Source organism: Podarcis tiliguerta (genome assembly GCF_965153285.1).
Source record: "Podarcis tiliguerta genome assembly, chromosome: 8".
NCBI lineage: Eukaryota > Metazoa > Chordata > Lepidosauria > Squamata > Lacertidae > Podarcis > Podarcis tiliguerta.
In genome coordinates, this window is record NC_139541.1 from 30,757,145 (window position 1) to 30,775,624 (window position 18,480).

At 41.6% G+C, this 18,480-nt stretch overlaps 1 protein-coding gene across 1 annotated transcript in view; it reads right to left on the bottom strand.

Moving 5' to 3' along the window:
• Positions 1-462: 462 nt before the first annotated feature.
• ITFG1 (integrin alpha FG-GAP repeat containing 1) overlaps positions 463-18,480 on the bottom strand; it is a gene marked incomplete at its 5' end in the record, with an annotated part of 105,794 nt that continues 87,776 nt past the window's right edge. Inside the window, 4 exons of the mRNA XM_083451887.1 lie at positions 463-1,639; positions 4,907-5,024; positions 11,216-11,298; positions 12,047-12,171. Of these exons, the coding sequence (XP_083308013.1) occupies positions 1,580-1,639; positions 4,907-5,024; positions 11,216-11,298; positions 12,047-12,171 (386 nt within the window). The 3' untranslated portion in view covers positions 463-1,579. The remainder of the gene's footprint in view (positions 1,640-4,906; positions 5,025-11,215; positions 11,299-12,046; positions 12,172-18,480) is intronic.

An 18,480-nucleotide genomic window follows, 5' to 3' on the forward strand; every position in this document is an offset into this window, starting at 1 on the left:
AGACCAGGGCAAATTTGCACTTTCTTGCTTCTCTCTTGCTACTGTCCCAGGAAATGCCAAGACTGGGAAGAAGTAAAGCAAATGCAGTCATGCTTGGGGACGAGTTTGCATACAGTTTGCGCTACATATAGATGATCCCAGCTTCAGTTTCTGGCGTCTTCATTTGAAATGAATTCAGGCCATAAGCTTAGGAAAGACTACTGGTGTGTGAGACCTAGGAGAGTTGCTGTCAGAGTAGACCAACGGCCTGAGCAACTCAGGATAAGACAGCTTCACATGTTCATGTGTTTCCCGTTTCTCCAACTCATTTTTTCCCCTTTTGATTTTCCTTTACAGGTCAATGCCGAAATGACAAGATTGATTCAATGGTTGATTCAAGGGGCCACACAGTGAGCACAGATGTTGTATTGAAAAGAAGCAACATTTAGATTCACCATCCATAAACTAAGCCAACATGCATGATTTAACTTAATAGATGCCATTTATTAGGAATGCAGGACAACAGTTTTCAAATCATGGTCAATTATAAATAAATCTCTAAGAATAAAGGAACAACCGTATTATACAAAGTATGTTTCCAACAAAATCTGTTTAATAAAAAAGCCCATACCTCCTCTTTTTGGAAAATGATTTTTAAACTTAGCTGGAATTCTCTTTGTTCTTATTCATGCCAAATGCAAAAAAATTAAAAAATTGGTTTGGTATGATTATATGAAAATACAGCACAGTCCAGCCCTTGATTATAAGTGAATTTGGAAAGATCATACAACATATTTTCCCATGGTGGATTCTCTCCCTATTCCTTTCCCAATAACTTCACCTTATTGGTCAACTTTTATCATGATTAATCTTTAGTGCATGATTAATCTTTAGTAAGGCATGCAAAATTATTCCACTTTAGGAAGGCATAATTTAAAATAGAAGCTGAATTATATACTTCCATCTTAAAAATATTAATATATTAATGGACATTGTGACCAGTTTCTTTTTCTTATTAGGGTGTTTGTATCTTCCAATTTACAGCCTTTCCACTCACTTGATTGGCTGCATAGATTCATACAAAGCTGAGTAACCCAGAGAACTACAGATCAAACACCCTGGAGGACAGTCAGAATAGCATGAGATATCTTCACTCATCTGACAATTATAAAAATGCAATTCACATATGTGGAATGTGTAAGTGACAAGTCTTACTCAAGTAGCACTAATGGGGATTTTGCTCACTGAAACTCACTTCTGAAATTTACATACGACTTCCTTTTCGTGAGTCGTTGTACAGAAGACAGTGAGGATATGCAAACAATTGAACACATGCAGTATGATCCATTATTAAAGCAGATTTTACAGCTTTTTTAAAAATAAAGAGAAAACGTTTATCAGTATATATACAACCAATTATTGGAGGGCCATGTGAAACAGGCTTGATTTTAACACTTTACAAATAAATTAAAACCAATGCAACATTTACAAATAGCACAGGAACAATACCCTCCCCCCTCCCCCGTCCTCGCAGGCTCGAATACAGTATCTGAGACCAAGCAAATGTGTAGCACGTCCTCCATCAACATATTAAGGCGCATCACATAGCATCAAAATGGAACCGATGGGCTTCTTGCCTTTTCTCTCTGTCATCTGCTTTCTGTGGGGGGGGGGAGGGATGAAAGAGAGTATTTTGGTAAATGCATCTTGCATTTTGACTTCTGGAGTTACTGAATTGCATGGAGTAGCTGCTTTATCATGTGAAGAGGTAATGGAAAGCTCACTAAAAGCCTTAACGGTTAGTACTTAAATAGGTGTCATTTTAGAGGAGAAGAGAAATGGCCACTGCAGTCGGGTGATCAACTCTCTTTTGTGTTAATGGCCCAGTGCTTTGGGCTGGTTCATTAAATGCTTTTCTTTAAGAGCGATAATTGTCAAAGTAGAAATGACTCTTGATACACAAGGATTTGCTGTTGTCTGGGCTGTGCTTATATGCTGAGACATGAGGGGAAGCTCTAAAATGACTAACATCTGGTGGGCTTGCTCCAGTTGTGTTTTAAAAAAGCATTCTCCTTCAACCACTATTCGAAACACAAACTTATAAGCCACAATGTTTGGCTCAAATAACCATTACAGGTACAGTGGTACCTCGGGTTAAGTACTTAATTCATTCCAGAGGTCCGTACTTAACCTGAAACTGTTCTTAACCTGAAGCACCACTTTAGCTAACGGGGCCTCCTGATGCTGCTGCGCCACCAGAGCATGATTTCTGTTCTCATCCTGAAGCAAACTATTCTGGGTTAGCGGAGTGTGTAACCTGAAGCGTATGTAACCTGAAGCGCATGTAACCCGAGGTACCACTGTACTGCAATGAAGGAAAAGGAAATATTTGTAAGCATTGCACACGATGATTGACATGCCTGTTCTCTAAACAAAGGAAGGGGTATATTTAACCTATGTTGGCCCAGGTATGTCTTCTGCAGTTTGCCATCTTCCATATGCCCTGGGCAACCTGTGCAGTAAAAACTGCCCATAAACCTGTCTTTCTACTGTTTAGTGGACTACGCACAAACATTACACCTGTAATTGAGGAGAGGCCTGGTGCAGAAAGGGAAATGGTTGTTACATCTTAAGGTGGCTTGTGAGAAGTTTGCCCTCACCTACCTCATCCTTATCTGACAAGCTGTGCTTGCTCTCTAAGGGCACTCTGGGACTTCATGTTGAACTGACAGTACCCTTCTGGATTTTGCTGTCAGGCCTTTTATCTTTCAGGAAAAGAACTCTGGTTTTAAGGCGTTATCACTTCTGGCTTCTTGGCAGTGACATGCTCATGCCACTAAGGCTCTGACACATCTCAAATGTATAAAAGAAGCCTGAGACATGTTCCCTTCTATCCCACTCCCAGTCTTGGCAAATTCACAGAGCATAATGTGCCGGCTCCTCTCCTCTCCCATTCCTGCCGTTGCTCCCTTCAAACAGTAATTCCAAGCCGGCTGTATCCTCTTTCTCTCTCCCTTCCATGGCATTTTGAAAAGGTTACCTGTAAGACTCATTTAACACAAAAGTCTAAAAAAACCACCCCTCGGATACATTGTGGTTTATACAGAGATATTTCTCCGCTATATGCCAGTCCTCGCACACAGAATTAAAAGATGCATCTTGAACTGCGGGATTTAGATTTGAACGGTTTTTATTTATTTATTACAAAAATGGTTGGTTTTTAAAAAGAGAGATTAGTAGAATTATAAAAAGTGAGGGGGCACCTTCGGATCTCAACCTGCTTGTCAACTTCCCCAAATAGCTGTTCTTCAGAATATGCATTCCCCGCCCCCGCCCCTGTAATAGTGCAATGCCCTTCACGGTCTTCCTCCCAATTTCAGCTAATGCCCCTGATAAAGCTGGAGGTGTGTGAGGAGTCAGCGAGCATTTCATACTTTAGAGGTGAGAGATATCCCCGCTCAGTAAAAGCGCAGTTCTTGCTAACTTGGTTCTGTTTGCTGAGTTGAGCGCCACCCTGAATATCTAACTTCATGGTTGTTTCTGTACCTCCTGCCTTTGGCATTTGGTGTTAACGTTTTGGAAGGGTTTATGACAATAGGCTTACTAATTTCCAGGCACCGTGCAAAATCTTTCTAAACATTTAGCTCTTGCTCTTTTGTTTCATGAATGCCAATGACAAGCCACCGTGAGTCTAAAATGCGGTAATTTTGACAGTTATGATTACAGCTTGGCTAGGCGGCAGCACTTATTGGCTACCCTGCTGGCTCAACGGTTTGCTGTGAATGGAGAGCTATATGGGAAATTGGGACACAGTTTCCTTTTGTAGTATGAAAAGAAGCCTCCCAAATGGCTTCTCCGGATCAATGCATTTCTATAGAGAAAAACAGTCAGTTTTGCTCATGGTAAAATATCACCGTTTGAAGCATGTCAATAAAAAGTCAGCAAGGGTTTCTTAAACACAAGAGGGAAGAAATCCCTTTGTATTACAGCCTGACTGAATATAATGAAAGCATGGGTTAAATTTCATTCATTGACAGAGCCCCAATGTGCCTCAAGTATCTTTCAGTTAAACTACAGGCAGAGCAAGACACCCAAAGCCACAGCCACACAAACAAAGTTTAACGAATGAAGGCGCTTTTTGACTTGTGTACTGAGGCTACATATAGCAAAATGTGATGGGAGGAAGGGATAGTAAGTACCTCTTCAGAATGCAGAGGGCAGATACTTATGGAAAGCAACTCCACTTAAAAAAACCTAGCTCGTTGGGGAGGGAGTTTCTAGTCCAGCTGTGCCAGCTTTCTACTTACAGGGTTGTTTTTAATATTGAAGAGAATTTAAAAATGTGACCCCCACCTGCAATTTCAAGTGACATATTGTATTGCAGAGAGAAATAAAGAAAGAAAGAAAGAAAGAAAGAGGAAGACACGAATGCATGGGAATAAGTAGGCCACAACTTTATTAAAGGAACATGGCATTCATCCACCAGCTAAGGCCAGTATGGAGGGGCAGATCTAATCCTCCCCATATGACTTGCTCAGAAAGACTGGGATGGATAGCTAGCTGCAATACCTGCCCCCATCCCATCATTAAGGTGTAGGCCAAGCTTGATTTGGGGCCGGGGGTAACCCACTATCTATTCCGACTAGCAATGGCTTCTCAAGGTCTCAAGCAGAAGTTTTTCTCAATCTTGTTACTCAATATATTTATAATAGGAGTCTAATTCTGGGACCTTCTGCATACTTTAACATGCATTATTTCCCCCGTTGTTTATTGAAGAACTGACTCAAAATCATCGTGCTGAAAATGGCAACTTTTCCCAAAGTGAAAGGCTTAATTAAAAAAAGGATGATGCAGAGTTTGGTTTGCAATGTTGTATTGTCTGAACTTGACGCGAGGAAGACAAGCGCTCATAACAGATTAAGCTTACCTTCTCTTGCCAGTGAAGTATGCCGATTATTGCCAGGATGAAGACACAGACCCCAATTAGGGCAATAGCCGTCAGCAATACGATGTTACTTGGGGTTAGGTACAGCTTGGCACTCCAGCTGTGGGTATAAAGGAGAATCCAAGAAAACATCAGTTTACTTTCAGGACTGATGGCAAGATGTTCCACAGAGATTATGGAAAGCAGAATGATAAAAAGCTGCCTGACTTCGGGCCTGTTTGATTTGGAGCTCTATGGGATGTAAAGCAATGAGTTAACATCATCTCCTTGCTCCCCAGCCAGGGCACGTTTGTCGTGTCAGAGTAACATTTTGACTTGTCGCTTGATGTGTTGACTCACTGCAAAGTTGATGTTCACTTTTGGAAGCAGAGACAATGCGCAGAGAAAAGGAAGGATTTAGGAAGCAGGAGGCAGCAGCAGTGAGAGAAGATTATCTACTGCACATTAGTCTCTGAGTATGAAAGGCCACATGTTTCAGGAAGGAACTACACCCATGATATGAAGCAGTACAAATTGGGAAAAACTGGTAGGTGTATTTCTCCAGCTCCTGTTTTTAACGGGGTTCTATTAAATACAGGAAACTACACTGCAATAAAGCTTCCTTCAAAGGCCTTAGCAGAGAAGAATTATCAGCAAAATATGCCAAAACAGCAAAGGCAACCCTTTCCATCATCTTTACCAAAGTCACTTTTCAGGTGATATTGCTATGTTCTGAGTTTATAAGCTTACAAATGCATCACACTCAAAGTATACTAACATCGAAAGGTTTTCCTGTCTCAGCTAGGACTAAAATGGCGTACGGAGTTTGGAAACCTGAAACCCTTATTTCAGGAAAATAATATACATAAGAATTCTTCAATTATCTTTGGGGTACCGAAACACAAAAGAGCTTCAAGTGTTCTTGTGGCGTGCTTTGCAAATGACTCCATTGATTATTGGAAGTTCATAAACAGGATGTCAATTCAAAGCCACAAGGCGGCATTTAGCCCATCATGTGTCATTTTGTTCTTTTCTCACAGCACAGGCAATGGTTTCATATTGATCTGAGTTAATGTGTTTCAGCAAAATGAACTCTAACTGTCCCATTTGTGGAGTGTGGTTCCAACTCAGGCATGCAGAAAACAACACAATCATAATATACCCGTCAGGAGATCATTTAAAATACATTCTCCAACCCCTGCTCCCGTTTTGTAATTGATCCCTCTCTTGTTTTTGGGTGGTGGGGGGCGCAATCAATCAATGATGGAGCGGGTGCAAACTATGTGCTTCTGTAATCCTTAGGTCTGCCTGAAGAAAAGAAGTATTAGGATTGAAAAAAGTATGGCTCCAGAGTTAATTGCCAGCATACTCTTTAGGATAAGGTGAAACACTCCCCAGGGGTCCAAGCACAAGGCTTCTTCTAAAGCATTTTGCAAAATCGTGCATCCCATTCAATTCCATTCTAGGGGCTTATTTTATGGAAGGTATTTACTAGGGATGTGTGCCAGCCAAAATATTTAACTTGTATCTCTGGCCAAGGGAAGCCAACTCACCTGTTTTGAATCCACTCTATGGCTTGCATCTACTGTTAGTTCTATGCAGAACAGACCCACTGAAATTAATGGGCATGACATAACTGAAGTCTGCTAATACCCACGGGTCTCCTCTGAGTAGATTTCAGTGGGCTACAACCCCATGTGTTTCCGAGTCAACTTGTTATTCGGTTCTGAAGCAGTGTTCCCTCCCCCTCACTGATTACAATGGGGAATCTTAAAACAGCTGCATTTCCCCCCCTTATTTTTGCAGAAGTGGACAAAATTTGCAGATAAAGGCGCTCCTCCAGGGTGGATTAAGCCTGCCAAATTGCAGTTTCACCAAAGGATTTTGTGCAGAAAGCTTTTAAGGTTTTTTTTTTTTAAAGCAAAAAAGTCTTTTAAATTTTCTGTCAGAATTCAATATAATGGTTCTCCCTTCTCAGGGGATAAAGCCTTTCAGAATAATAGGTACAATGGTTTTCCCAAAAGGACAACGTTTTTTTAAATGCAGTGATCACTTTTTTAAAAAAAGGCAAAATGCAGCATTTTTTTTGGGGGGGTGCCTGTGCTTACAGAATGACTTGGGGATGCCTTGATCTAACTTCAGATGCCTTGTAAATGGTGTAATATGACTAATCTCCCTTGAAGCATTCCTGCTTGCCTCCTACTTTGGGCTGAACACAGAGTCAATGCACACCGAGTGGAAAGCCATGAATGTTTCAGCATCCACCACACCCCATAATATGCATGGGGTGAAAAACCTGAAGTGCCTAGTAAGGATTCAGTGTAGTTCCAAGAAAAATTGGAGGACAATGACCCCCTCTGGACTCTCATTTGTGGCTGCACAGGGCAAAGTCGCACTATACACTTCTATTCCTCAGACAAAACTATATTCTAAGGGTAAAATTCTGCTTTGGAATGCAAATTAACTCAACTACTATATAAAAATCCTACTGGGGCACAACAAATACTGTGTTCTAAATCCAATATTTTACTACATCTGTTAGACTGGTGAAAATCAAAACAACAAAAACCCAACTGTCACAACTGAAAAAAATTAAAAACAAGAATACAACAAAACAAAACAAAATGCAAAGGCAAATTAGAATAACAAACCATTTTACTAAAATGGAAGATTTACAGAAGCTTTTCTAGACAAGCCATACGAAAAGGTCACAAGCTTGTCAAGTATAAATTATGGTAGGAGATGGTTACATTAATTAAATCTAGCTTGAAAATGACTTTCTGGATCCCTTAGTACTGCATTTCAATGCTCACTGGTTTTTAAAACAACATATAATGAACTTTTTTCATAAAAATATTTCTGATCTTTCCTTCCAAAGGCACACAGGCCATTTCAAAAACTAGAACACAAAGCTGAACCACATATCTGTGGAAAGATTGATTAGATTGCTTTGGAGTAAGCAGGTGGCAGACTACATTCTCCTTTGTTTAATATCTCTCAACTACCATGTGATTACATTAGTATAAAGCAAAACTGCATTCTCTTTTCACTTTTTCAAGTGCTGCTGCTTTATTTCAAAGATTAATAAAGCTGTGATCTCTCTAACAAACAAGAATAGTTTTGTTTTAGGATTACAATAAAGATTTATTGGCCACTGAGGTCAGCCACTGCAATCAATAAATCTTGAAACTGACTGAAAACTAAAATCAATGTGCATTTTATAAGAGGCATAAATTTGAGAGAGCATTCTTTCAGAAAACACAAGGAGCAAAATAAGGGATAAATGACTGAAAACTCAATTGTAGGAAGAAGTAGTACTACACCAACAGCTCCTAAAATATCAGCACCAGAATTGACTTGATGCTGGTTAAAAGGAGCAATAGCACAGCCCACTGTGTTGCTTTGACTAAATGAGACATTATTGTAACAGTCGCTCTCGTGACATTTATTGCATCTGGATTCAATGGAGCTTGAACTGGATTACAGAGTTAACTGAATGCTTCAGGGTATTTCACGTGGTGATCAATAGCATGATATGTATAATATTTCAACATATTTGGTAAGCATTTTGGGAAGTGTATCTAAATATGTCAGTCTTCCTACCTACAGTATGTTAGTTCTAGGAGTACCGTATTTTTCACCCTATAGGGTGCACTGGCCCATAGAGTGCACCTAGTTTTTTGGGGGGGAAGTAAAGAATTTTTTTTTTAATTAACACCCCCAGGCGCGGGGCTGGGGCGGGGGAAGCCCAAGCTTCCCTCAACCCCAGCCCCCAGAACAGGCTGCTATCCGCAAGCCTTGGGAGCCCGGCGGGAACTCCCGCCGGTCTCCCCAGGTTTGCGGATATCTGCCTGAAGCCCGGGGCGCGCTGCTCAGCGCGCCCCAGGCTTTGGGATGCAGGCTGCTATCCGCAAGCCTTGGGAGCCCGGCGGGAACTCCCGCCAGGCTCCCAAGGCTTGCAGATAGATTCCTGAAGCCTGGAGAGCAAGAGGAGTCAGTGTGCACTGGCCGCACACACCTTTCGCTCTCCAGGCTTCAGCGAAAGCCTGCATTCGCCCCATAGGACGCACACACATTTCCCCTTCAAGTTGGAGGGGGGAAAGTGTGTCCTATAGGGCGAAAAATATGGTAATTTGCTTTTCTTCCCCCTGCAGTACATGGCAAGTTGTTGACTGCGTGGAGAATGAACATTAAAATCTGCTCCAACCTTTCCTTCCATCTTTTCGTAGTGATTGGTTACTGATGGCATCTAGCTTGCCCTCCTGTCCCATATTTATGTATGCTACCCAAGTGTGGCTTAAAAGGAAATGGTCTTTTCCTGGGCATCTGGAAGCAATGGGTCTTTGTTACAGGTGAACAGGTGAGTTGCTGTTTACAGCCTGTTCGATACCTTAGGTTACAACCAATTGTTCGTGGTTAAAGAAAAATAGTTTCTATCCAAGAGTGGAGCTTTAATATCAACATAGTTACACAAATATATTGCATACATTCAATGAGATGTATTCTGCATATAAATTGCAAAGGATGGTGACTGATGCAAAAAAATAAAATAAAAAATTCTCTCTTTTATTTTAAGGTAAACTGAAATTTCCTTGCATTGGTCATCACAATAAGGGCACAACTATAGAGATAAAATCACTGAATTATAAACCATACACATCTATCTATGAAGCTTTTAGTTATTTTATTGATTTATTGATTGTAGTTTTATTTTTTATTATTTTCTTTCTTTTCTTTTGCTTTTCTGTGCAACTGTGGGAAGCCATGAGGAAAACAATGGAAAAGCAGCACATAAGTAAATAAATAAGTAAATAAACACTACCTACAACACATTTTTAACTTTACTATATGTCAAGGGGGTTCCTAGTAGGCCAAATATAAGGGCAGCTGGGAAGGAAAGCCAATTACTTTCATACAAATGGGACTTTATTTCACGGGGATTTCATTGTGGAAATCCTCTGCTAAGCAAGTTTCGTGCCCCTAATTACAACAGAATTCAAAGAGCCATGGCAACACACAGCATGTGCTGGAAATCTGAATAGAAATCTTTTTGCACTTCACTGGACACGGAGAATGTATATTTGATTAGAACCAAACTTCTCAGGAAGCCATTGTCTCCACAATTACATTTGCTACTTGACCAAAAAAACCCCAAAAACCCCAGACAGAACACATTTTATGAAGACACGTTTTATGGAATTATACATCTATGGTCAATTCTTTGGAATCTTTCTTTCTTTTTTTAAAAAAGCCTGCCAGTTAACACAACCTACAGGGAACATCTTCTGAGAGGCTGCATTTGCACAACTTCCATCCAGTAAGGCTTGCCTAAGTTTCCAGAAACCTGCAGTTAGTATGTGAAAGTCCATAGCTCCTGATCACATGCCCACTTTCAGCTTTGCTCATTCTTTGGACAGGAATTATTTCCCTCTGTTGTCTTTGTCACCCATTTTCGCCCCTACAGCTTCAATCTGCCGATTCTCTATGCCAGTTTTGCTTCTCTGCATAATCCTCTCAGACTCGCTCCATAAGCCTTTTGCTCTTTCCCTCATTTCTCAGGACCTTTCCCACACCAAACCTAATTTCCCAATAGCCGGGGGGCTTCCTTAGCCTGTCATTGCCTAAATCTCTTAAGAGTCCCAATCCCATGCTCATCGCTCTGTTCTTTCATTTCTAAGCAGCTCAAGCCAATGGCAAAAAGTCCCTGCTTCTTTGGCACAGCCAATCACAGCCAGAGGCTTCACCATCATCACTACCAACACTCTTATTAAATTGCTCTAAAGACTGTCTCATTTTAGTCCAAGCAATATGGCCCTATGTTTATAGAATTATACTCTGCTTCTGGGGCACAGCCAAAGCTTTGTATATTATCTCTGCAACTCAGGACATAAGAGGCGCCTGCAGGATCAGGCCAATCTGGTGCAGCACCCTGTTCTCATGGTACCTGTGCAGATGTCTGTGGGAAGCCTGCACACAAGTACAACATTTGCCTGCTTGCAGATTGCAGAAACTGGCATTTAGAGGTATGATGCCTCTGAGAGCGCAGGTAGGACATAGTCATTGTGGCTAGTAGCCACCGATAGCCTCTGCCCCCCCCCCCCAAATTTGGTGGCCATCACTGTCTCCTGTGTGAGTGAGTTCTATAGTTTAGCTATGTGCTGTGTGAACGAGGAAAGTAGTGAGATTTTTGAGTATACCAGGATTTCTGTGAGAGAAGGAAACAGTCTGGCTCCAACCACAGCATAGGCTCAATATCCTTAAAATCAACAGCCATTGCAACTCATATGACAGGGTTTAAATTAGTGGCATTACCTTCGAGGGGAGTAGTGAGGATATGGAATGACGATCAGCTGGGAGTTTGGGATGATGGCTGTCCATTCCTGTTTCCTTATAGACTGGAAGAGGGGGAAAAATGAAAGCACTCAGTGAATGTCTTGCGAGCTCATTTCATTCTTAATTCTACTGTGTAGTCAAAGCAAAATCTCAACCTTCTCATTATCTTAGAAAACTGGCTGGAATGACATTTCCAAAAGACTGTTTGGTTCCTTCCCTCTTTCAAAGACAAAACAATTTTGACCTGATACATTTTCATGACTTAAGAGTAAATACTGCCACTTCCGTATGTATGTGCACGTATGTATCAAGGGATAATAATGCTAGAAGGAACCCTGCCTTTTGCTGTCATAAATAAAATTGAGTAAACGGTGGATCAGGTTCGCAAAATGGCAGCCTGGGATAGACCCTGTCTGATCAGGATTCACAACTGTATGAATGCCCTGTGGGTGGAGGCCAAAATAGATGTAAACCCACGCCCTTTCGGTCCCAATCAGGCTTAGGTACAACCATAATGTTAAAGGTATTCCAGGTTGAGAATGCCTTTCCAAGGTCTCAAAGGACTTTAAACAACAAAAATGCCCATGCTGCAGGGAAAAGGTTGACTGGGATTCCACAGGGCCTGTTTAACTGGTCATTTTATCTTGTAGGTCAGCCATGGAAAGCACAATTCTCTGGCTGAAGCCCACTTCAAGGCATTCTCACCATCCCACCCTTTTAAGAAGAAGCCAACATGATATTGAGCAAGATATGAAATCAAATGCACACTGATATCAATACAATTATATGTGAAGTGGGGTCCCAACATACCTTTTCACCTAATGGGCGAGGAATGCCCACATACAAGTGATCAAGAAAATTGGCACTGCGTCCCAAGCCTAGCACATTATATGGGAGCTGGAGGGCAAAATGTGCTGATTGACTCAGTTGTCCCGCTGGAATGCAATTGAAAAGATGACACAATGAATACATTGCTTAAGGTCTTCTAAGCAAAACATTTTTGGTTTAGAGTGATAGGATTAGGTGCTCTTCATCCATATTTGAGCCCTAAAATCCATTAATACCTTTTAACAGCAGAAACATTTAGCACTGATATAATACTTTGGAGAGTTCCAAGCACCTCACATACATTACCTTGTAGATAGATCTGGGAATCAGGAAGCTGCCTGTTGTTGAGTCAGACCATTGGTTTATATGGTTCACTACTGTGAACAGTGACTAGCAGTGTATTGGCAGATTGAGAGTATATGGGTAAAATTGTAGGAGAGGGAAACAACATTGACCGCATACTGTGCATGTCTGCTATAGATCTCCAAATCAGACTGACTTGGATGATGCTTTCCTAGAGCAGAAACCAAACCTTATGATGAATGGTTGATGGAACTGGGTATATTTAGCCTGGTAAAGAGGAGACTGAGTGAAGATATGACAGCCATCTTCAAATATCTAAAGAGCTGTCACATGGAGGATGGAGCAAGCTTGTTTCCTCCTGCTTCAGAGGCTAATGGATTCAAGGGAGATTAAGTATCAGGAAGAACTTCCTGATGGCAAGAGCTGTTTGAAAGTGGACACCCAGAAGAGATGGTAGACTCTCCCTCCTTGTATGTTTTTTAAGCAGAGGTTGAATGGCAATCTGCCATGTATGATCTAGTTGAGATTCCTTCATTGCAGAAGGTTGGACTAGATGACCCTCAGCCCTTCCAACTTTACCATTCTATGATTCTAGGGTATCTGAAGGACTGTATTCTTCTGTACAAACCTACCTGGGCTCTGAGATCTTCAGGGGAGGAGACCCTTCTCTCAGTCCCACAACACTCACAGACATGCTTGGTGAGAATGCGGAAGAGGGACTTCTTGGTGGCTGCCCCCAGACTTTGGAACTCCCTTCCTAGAAGGGCTAGACTGGCTCTCCCCTTTCGTCCTTCCACTGGCAGGTGAAGATCTTTTTTATTCCAGCAGGATTTGGAAACTGACTGCTTTTAAGGAAAGGGCTTTTAATAGTGTGCTGCATTTTTTTCCATTCTTTTTATTCTACATGTTGTAATCCAACAAAATCAGGAGAGCTACAGGTTGCCCACCGCACCCACCTCTGGCGCTTAGTCCTTAACTTTGTTTATAAAATAAATCTGGAGGCATGTTTGTGATGAATATACCACCTTGACCCATCATTTCATTTTGCTATGGTTATAATGATGGCATTCTTTCTATGTTTTGTGTGCTCCAAGTCGTGCTCCAGCATTTAAATCAAGGGCCTTAAATGAAGCAGTAAGATACAGGAGATGTAAATTACAATACAATAAATCACACAGCTTTTGTGATAGATGGGAGCTTGAAGGCAGAGTTTTGTCACTGCAATTAGGCATGACTTATCACACCTTAATGCACCCTCTGCTCTCCTTTCCTTAGTCAAAACCATCTTTGTATTCCTGTGAGGCAAGACACGCTTTTGGACAGATAAGGAAGGAGCACATGTAATGGTAAAGTGGAATTGTCAGAACTTTTCACACATCTAATGGTTGACTTTCTGATCTTCCGGTGCTTAAAAGCTGCTGAGAATTTCCACTTTATTTTCAGGATGAACTAGAATAATGGTTCTCCTCTTCATCTTCGTCTGCAGCAGCAAACTTACTCAGCACAAAATTGTACACGTAACATGTTTGTATCCAATATTAGTCCTATTCTGAGCAGATCTATTTGAAAATGATGGCTGTGACTAATTAATTTCAGTGTGCCTACCCTGAGTTCCAAGTATTACAGTACTATTACTGCAGTCGGTGACACTATTCACATGAATAAAACCATGTGATTATTATTATTATTATTATTATTATTATTATTATTATTATTTATTTATTTGTACCCTGCCCATCTGGCTGGGCTTCCACAGCAACTCTGGGCGGCTTCCAACAAAGATAAAAAATACATTAAAATGTCACACATTAAAAACTTCCCTGAACAGGGCTGTTTTTAATTAAAAACTTCCCCGAACAGGGCTGGTGGTTTAACTTAACTTATTTCCACATAGGACAGGCTTATATACAATAGCAGCCACTATAATTTCTATATGATGGTTCTAGAGAGTGTCACTGACAAAGCAAAAATTGCATGCATAACAATCCCTGTTTTGGCTCTACAACTTCCCCAAGTGATTATGGAGAGACCACCTCTGCATCATGCCAGCAGCGTTTTCACTTTCCATTGCCTCTAGGCCATTTATATTTAAATGAAACTCACACTGTAATATCTAAATATTCAACTCTCATATGCAGAACTATGTAAACATATTTCTTGAGCATAGAGTCAGCAGTAGTGAGCTGCCTGCTTGGAATGTATGTCTTCCTTCACTGTGTTGATCTGGGGATTAGGACTGATTGACAGAGTTGACAATTTATGCAAGTGTCGAAAGGAACAAGGGGCAATGAAGTTTGCCATCTTTAATTCATATTCTGAGACTTTGTTTCGTATCCTAGCATGGCCGTGTGCCCAGTTTTATTGACTTCAGATACTTCTGCCAGGTGAAAATTGCAATTATACCCACCACACTGACAATGAAACATTACTTCAACAAAAGAGAACAGTGTTACCAAGTGCTTGAAGAGGGAGTCTTATTGTAGCAGCAGCAACAACAACAACAGGAGTTTAAGCCTCAATTGTTGATGAAAGTGTTACAAAAAAGAACTGAGAAATGTAAAACACTCACAGATCCAAGGAATCAGTCTCACTTAAACTCGTATGGTTTGAGAACAGTGCATGGGAGCAGCAGAGATCATGTCATTTGTCATGACTTGTCAGGGGAACATAGAATTTTCTGCCTTATGCCAGGTCAAATTATCTGTCCATCCAATGGTGGCTGGTGCCCACTGGGGCTGGTAGGGTGAAAGGCAGGGAGCCTAAATTCTAAGTGGAGCCAGATCCAATGACAGGCAGAGCCAACTGACTCTAGTTTTGCCCCCACCTTGCTCCCCACTGCCAAGCTCTACAAGGGCAACACTGGGACTAAGGAGAAGGAAGCTGACAGGCAATGACACCCTCTTGACAGGATGTAAGTAAGAGGGCAGGCCAAGGCTGATGGGGCCGTGCCCCATTTGCCCTATTGGACCAGCCTCCCCTGCATACAAATTGTCCACATAAGCAGCAGTTTGGGGATGGAGATCTTTCCTATCTGTTACTTTTTCGTTTTAATGGGAGATGCCGGACATTGAAATTGAGACCTTTGACCGAGCGATGGTCAGTCCACAAGGGCTTTTCCCACCACCTGCTATTCCACGTTCACTGGTACAACAGCTCATTCTTAACTCCTCGAAGAAGCAGTACAATGTTTAGCTAGGGAAGATGGGGGAATCTTAGCAATAATAGGAATTTCAATCAAAAGCATTCAGTGCACAATAGACGCATCAAACAATGCCGAAATATCTGAAATCGCCACCGGAACATGAGCAGTGAATCTTGGGTATAGGCAGCAGAATAAAGGCATCCCACGGAGTCATTCTGGTTTCTTAATATGATTTTCTGACATTCAGAGTGATTAAGCAAATGCAGTGGCAGAACAAAATCAATAATATTGACCACAGTACTAGGACGTAAACGTTAGGACAAAAATGTGAATTTTAAAGACACTGGAGTGCATTTTAACTGTGATGTTTCCCTCTTGGATCTGAACTATGGGAAAAGCAAGAGCCACAGACTTTCGGGTATGAGAAATAATTTGGAAGGCTCAGGATCCTGTATTGGGGAAGGTAAGGCAGGCCACCTGGTCTCCAACTGGATCTCCATCTCTTTTCCCCTTCAGATTTCTATGGCTCACCCAAACTGTGGAGCAGGACTCATGTCACTCTGACTCAGTACGTTTCCGAGCACAATTCAAAGTGCTGGTGCTGACCTTTAAAGCCCTAAACGGCCTCGGCCCAGTATACCTGAAGGAGCGTCTCCACCCCCATCGTTCTGCCCGGACACTGAGGTCCAGCTCCGAGGGCCTTCTGGCGGTTCCCTCATTGCGAGAAGCAAAGCTACAGGGAACCAGGCAGAGGGCCTTCTCGGTAGTGGCGCCGGCCCTGTGGAACGCCCTCCCAGCAGATGTCAAGGCGATAAATAACTACCTGACATTTAGAAGACATCTTAAGGCAGCCCTGTTCAGGGAAGTTTTTAATCTGTGATATTTTACTGTATTTTTTGTTTCTATGGAAGCCGCCCAGAGTGGCTGGGGAAACCCAGCCAGATGGGCAGGGTACAAATAATAAATTATTATTATTATTATTATTATTATTATTATTATTATTATTATTATGTGTGGAGGTTTCGGGATGCATGTTAGACTAGGTTATTCATCGTGGGGTAAACAAACGCAAACATGAATGGGAGAAGGCGGACACAGAAATATGGCCTGATACTAGGGTGCCACCTGTGCAAGAAAGACTCCTACTTTACATTTCTATTAGAGGATTCAAATTCAGATGTTAGAAGAAACACTAGTTTCAATTTACAGCCCACCACACATTTCGTACTTTTAGATTAGGAAAGAAATCAGTTGTTCCTTGCTCTATTTAATATGTGAACTTCTTGGGTTTTAGTGGCTGGAAATAGGAGTAATTTGTTTAGAATGACAAGCCTCTGTCACTGAAAAATATGCATGCAGGAACAGCCAGCAACTGAGGCAAATTCTACAAAATAAACAAATGGAGCAACTCAAGGAAAGCACTAATGTACTGAGCGCTTATCGATTTCTTTGTACTGCCAAGTCATTCATAGTTTGCTTGTCAAAAAGCTGAAGGATAATTAATAAATGGCAGAGTTCTAATTAGATTCAAAACCTAAACTAAGATCATGTTCAATTCTCCACTGGACACTACTTCTGCCTCTTCTTTACAGAAATCCATCCCCTCATTTTCAAGTGTTGCATACCAGGCAGAGAGAAAGAACCCGTGGCCTCAAATGCAGCAACAATTCCTAGTAAATACTAGCAATTCACAGGTAGGATAATAGCCAGCATTTCAGAGCTGCTGCTCTTAGCACCATTTTGTTCCTTTCTTTTCTCTGTTCTAGAAGCCCCAAGTTGCAGGTGGCTCAAGCCCCACACAGACTGCACTGCCGAGATGCCTAATTCACCTCAGTGTTTTTGTTGACTTGATGACGAACCTGACAGGTGACACAAATGGGGAAGACTGATTTCCATGCTATATTTTAAACTGATTTTTAAATACGGCGGCTTGACTTCCTTCTGTCATTAAGAAACACGCTGAGTTACTTGACCAGGCAAACTGCTCATTTACCAGAGTTCTTTCTGACAAACACCCAATTCTTTCACAGGGGAGTTCCTTCACTCATACATGTCCCACCATACATAAGTGATGCAGAAAGGTTGCTACATACAATTCAAGCGAAGAATGACAGAAAAACAAACAAACAAACATGGCTGGACATCCAAACGGTGGTGTTACTGTTTGGAAAGAGGTGCGGATGAAGAATCAGGAAATGGTAATGCTTGAGAAAACCAATACATAAAAACCCAAGAAGAAACTGCTGGATCAGGCCAATGTCCCATCTAGTCCAGCAGCCTGTTTTCACAGTGGCCAACCAGATGCCCATAGGAAGCCCTCAAGGAGGATCTGAGCACAAGAGCCCTCCCTCCTTCTGTGGTTCCCAGCAACTGGTATTCAGAAGCATTGCTGCCTCCAACTGTGGAGGCAGATCATAGATAATTAGTCACTGATAGCCCGCTCCAGCCAATGAGAAATCATTTGCAACTTCTCTCCTTTGTTATTACCTTCTCTAGTCAAATATCCAAAAACCTGACTGGTCTAAAATAAAAGAGCAAGTTGCACAGAGGTTGGAATGCACTGAACGGCCACCCTTGTTCAAGGCCTAGGCTCAGCCAAGGGAAAGAAAATGCCTCTCATCTCCCCAGCACATTCAAATGAGCTCTTCCACCATGTTCTGCGATTTGCTTCTGCTCCACCACCTCCCACAGAGGTCACTGGAGTGGGCTGCCAAATATGCCAGGCTGGCTCTCATTGTTATGCAGATCGGAACGGCTGTGATTATGAAAAGGAAAACAGCTGTGCAAATTTTCACTTCCCCCTTTCAAGTCCCACAGTTCTGGCACTGTTGATCAAAGTAAAGTCACAGATGTAAAAATTCTCTAATTTATTGAGAAAACTGCAAACAAAAACAAGAGAGACCCTGGATTATTTTATTTTAAAAGAAAATAGCAGGTTCAGGCATACTAAGGAAAGAAAGCTAAGAGCGAC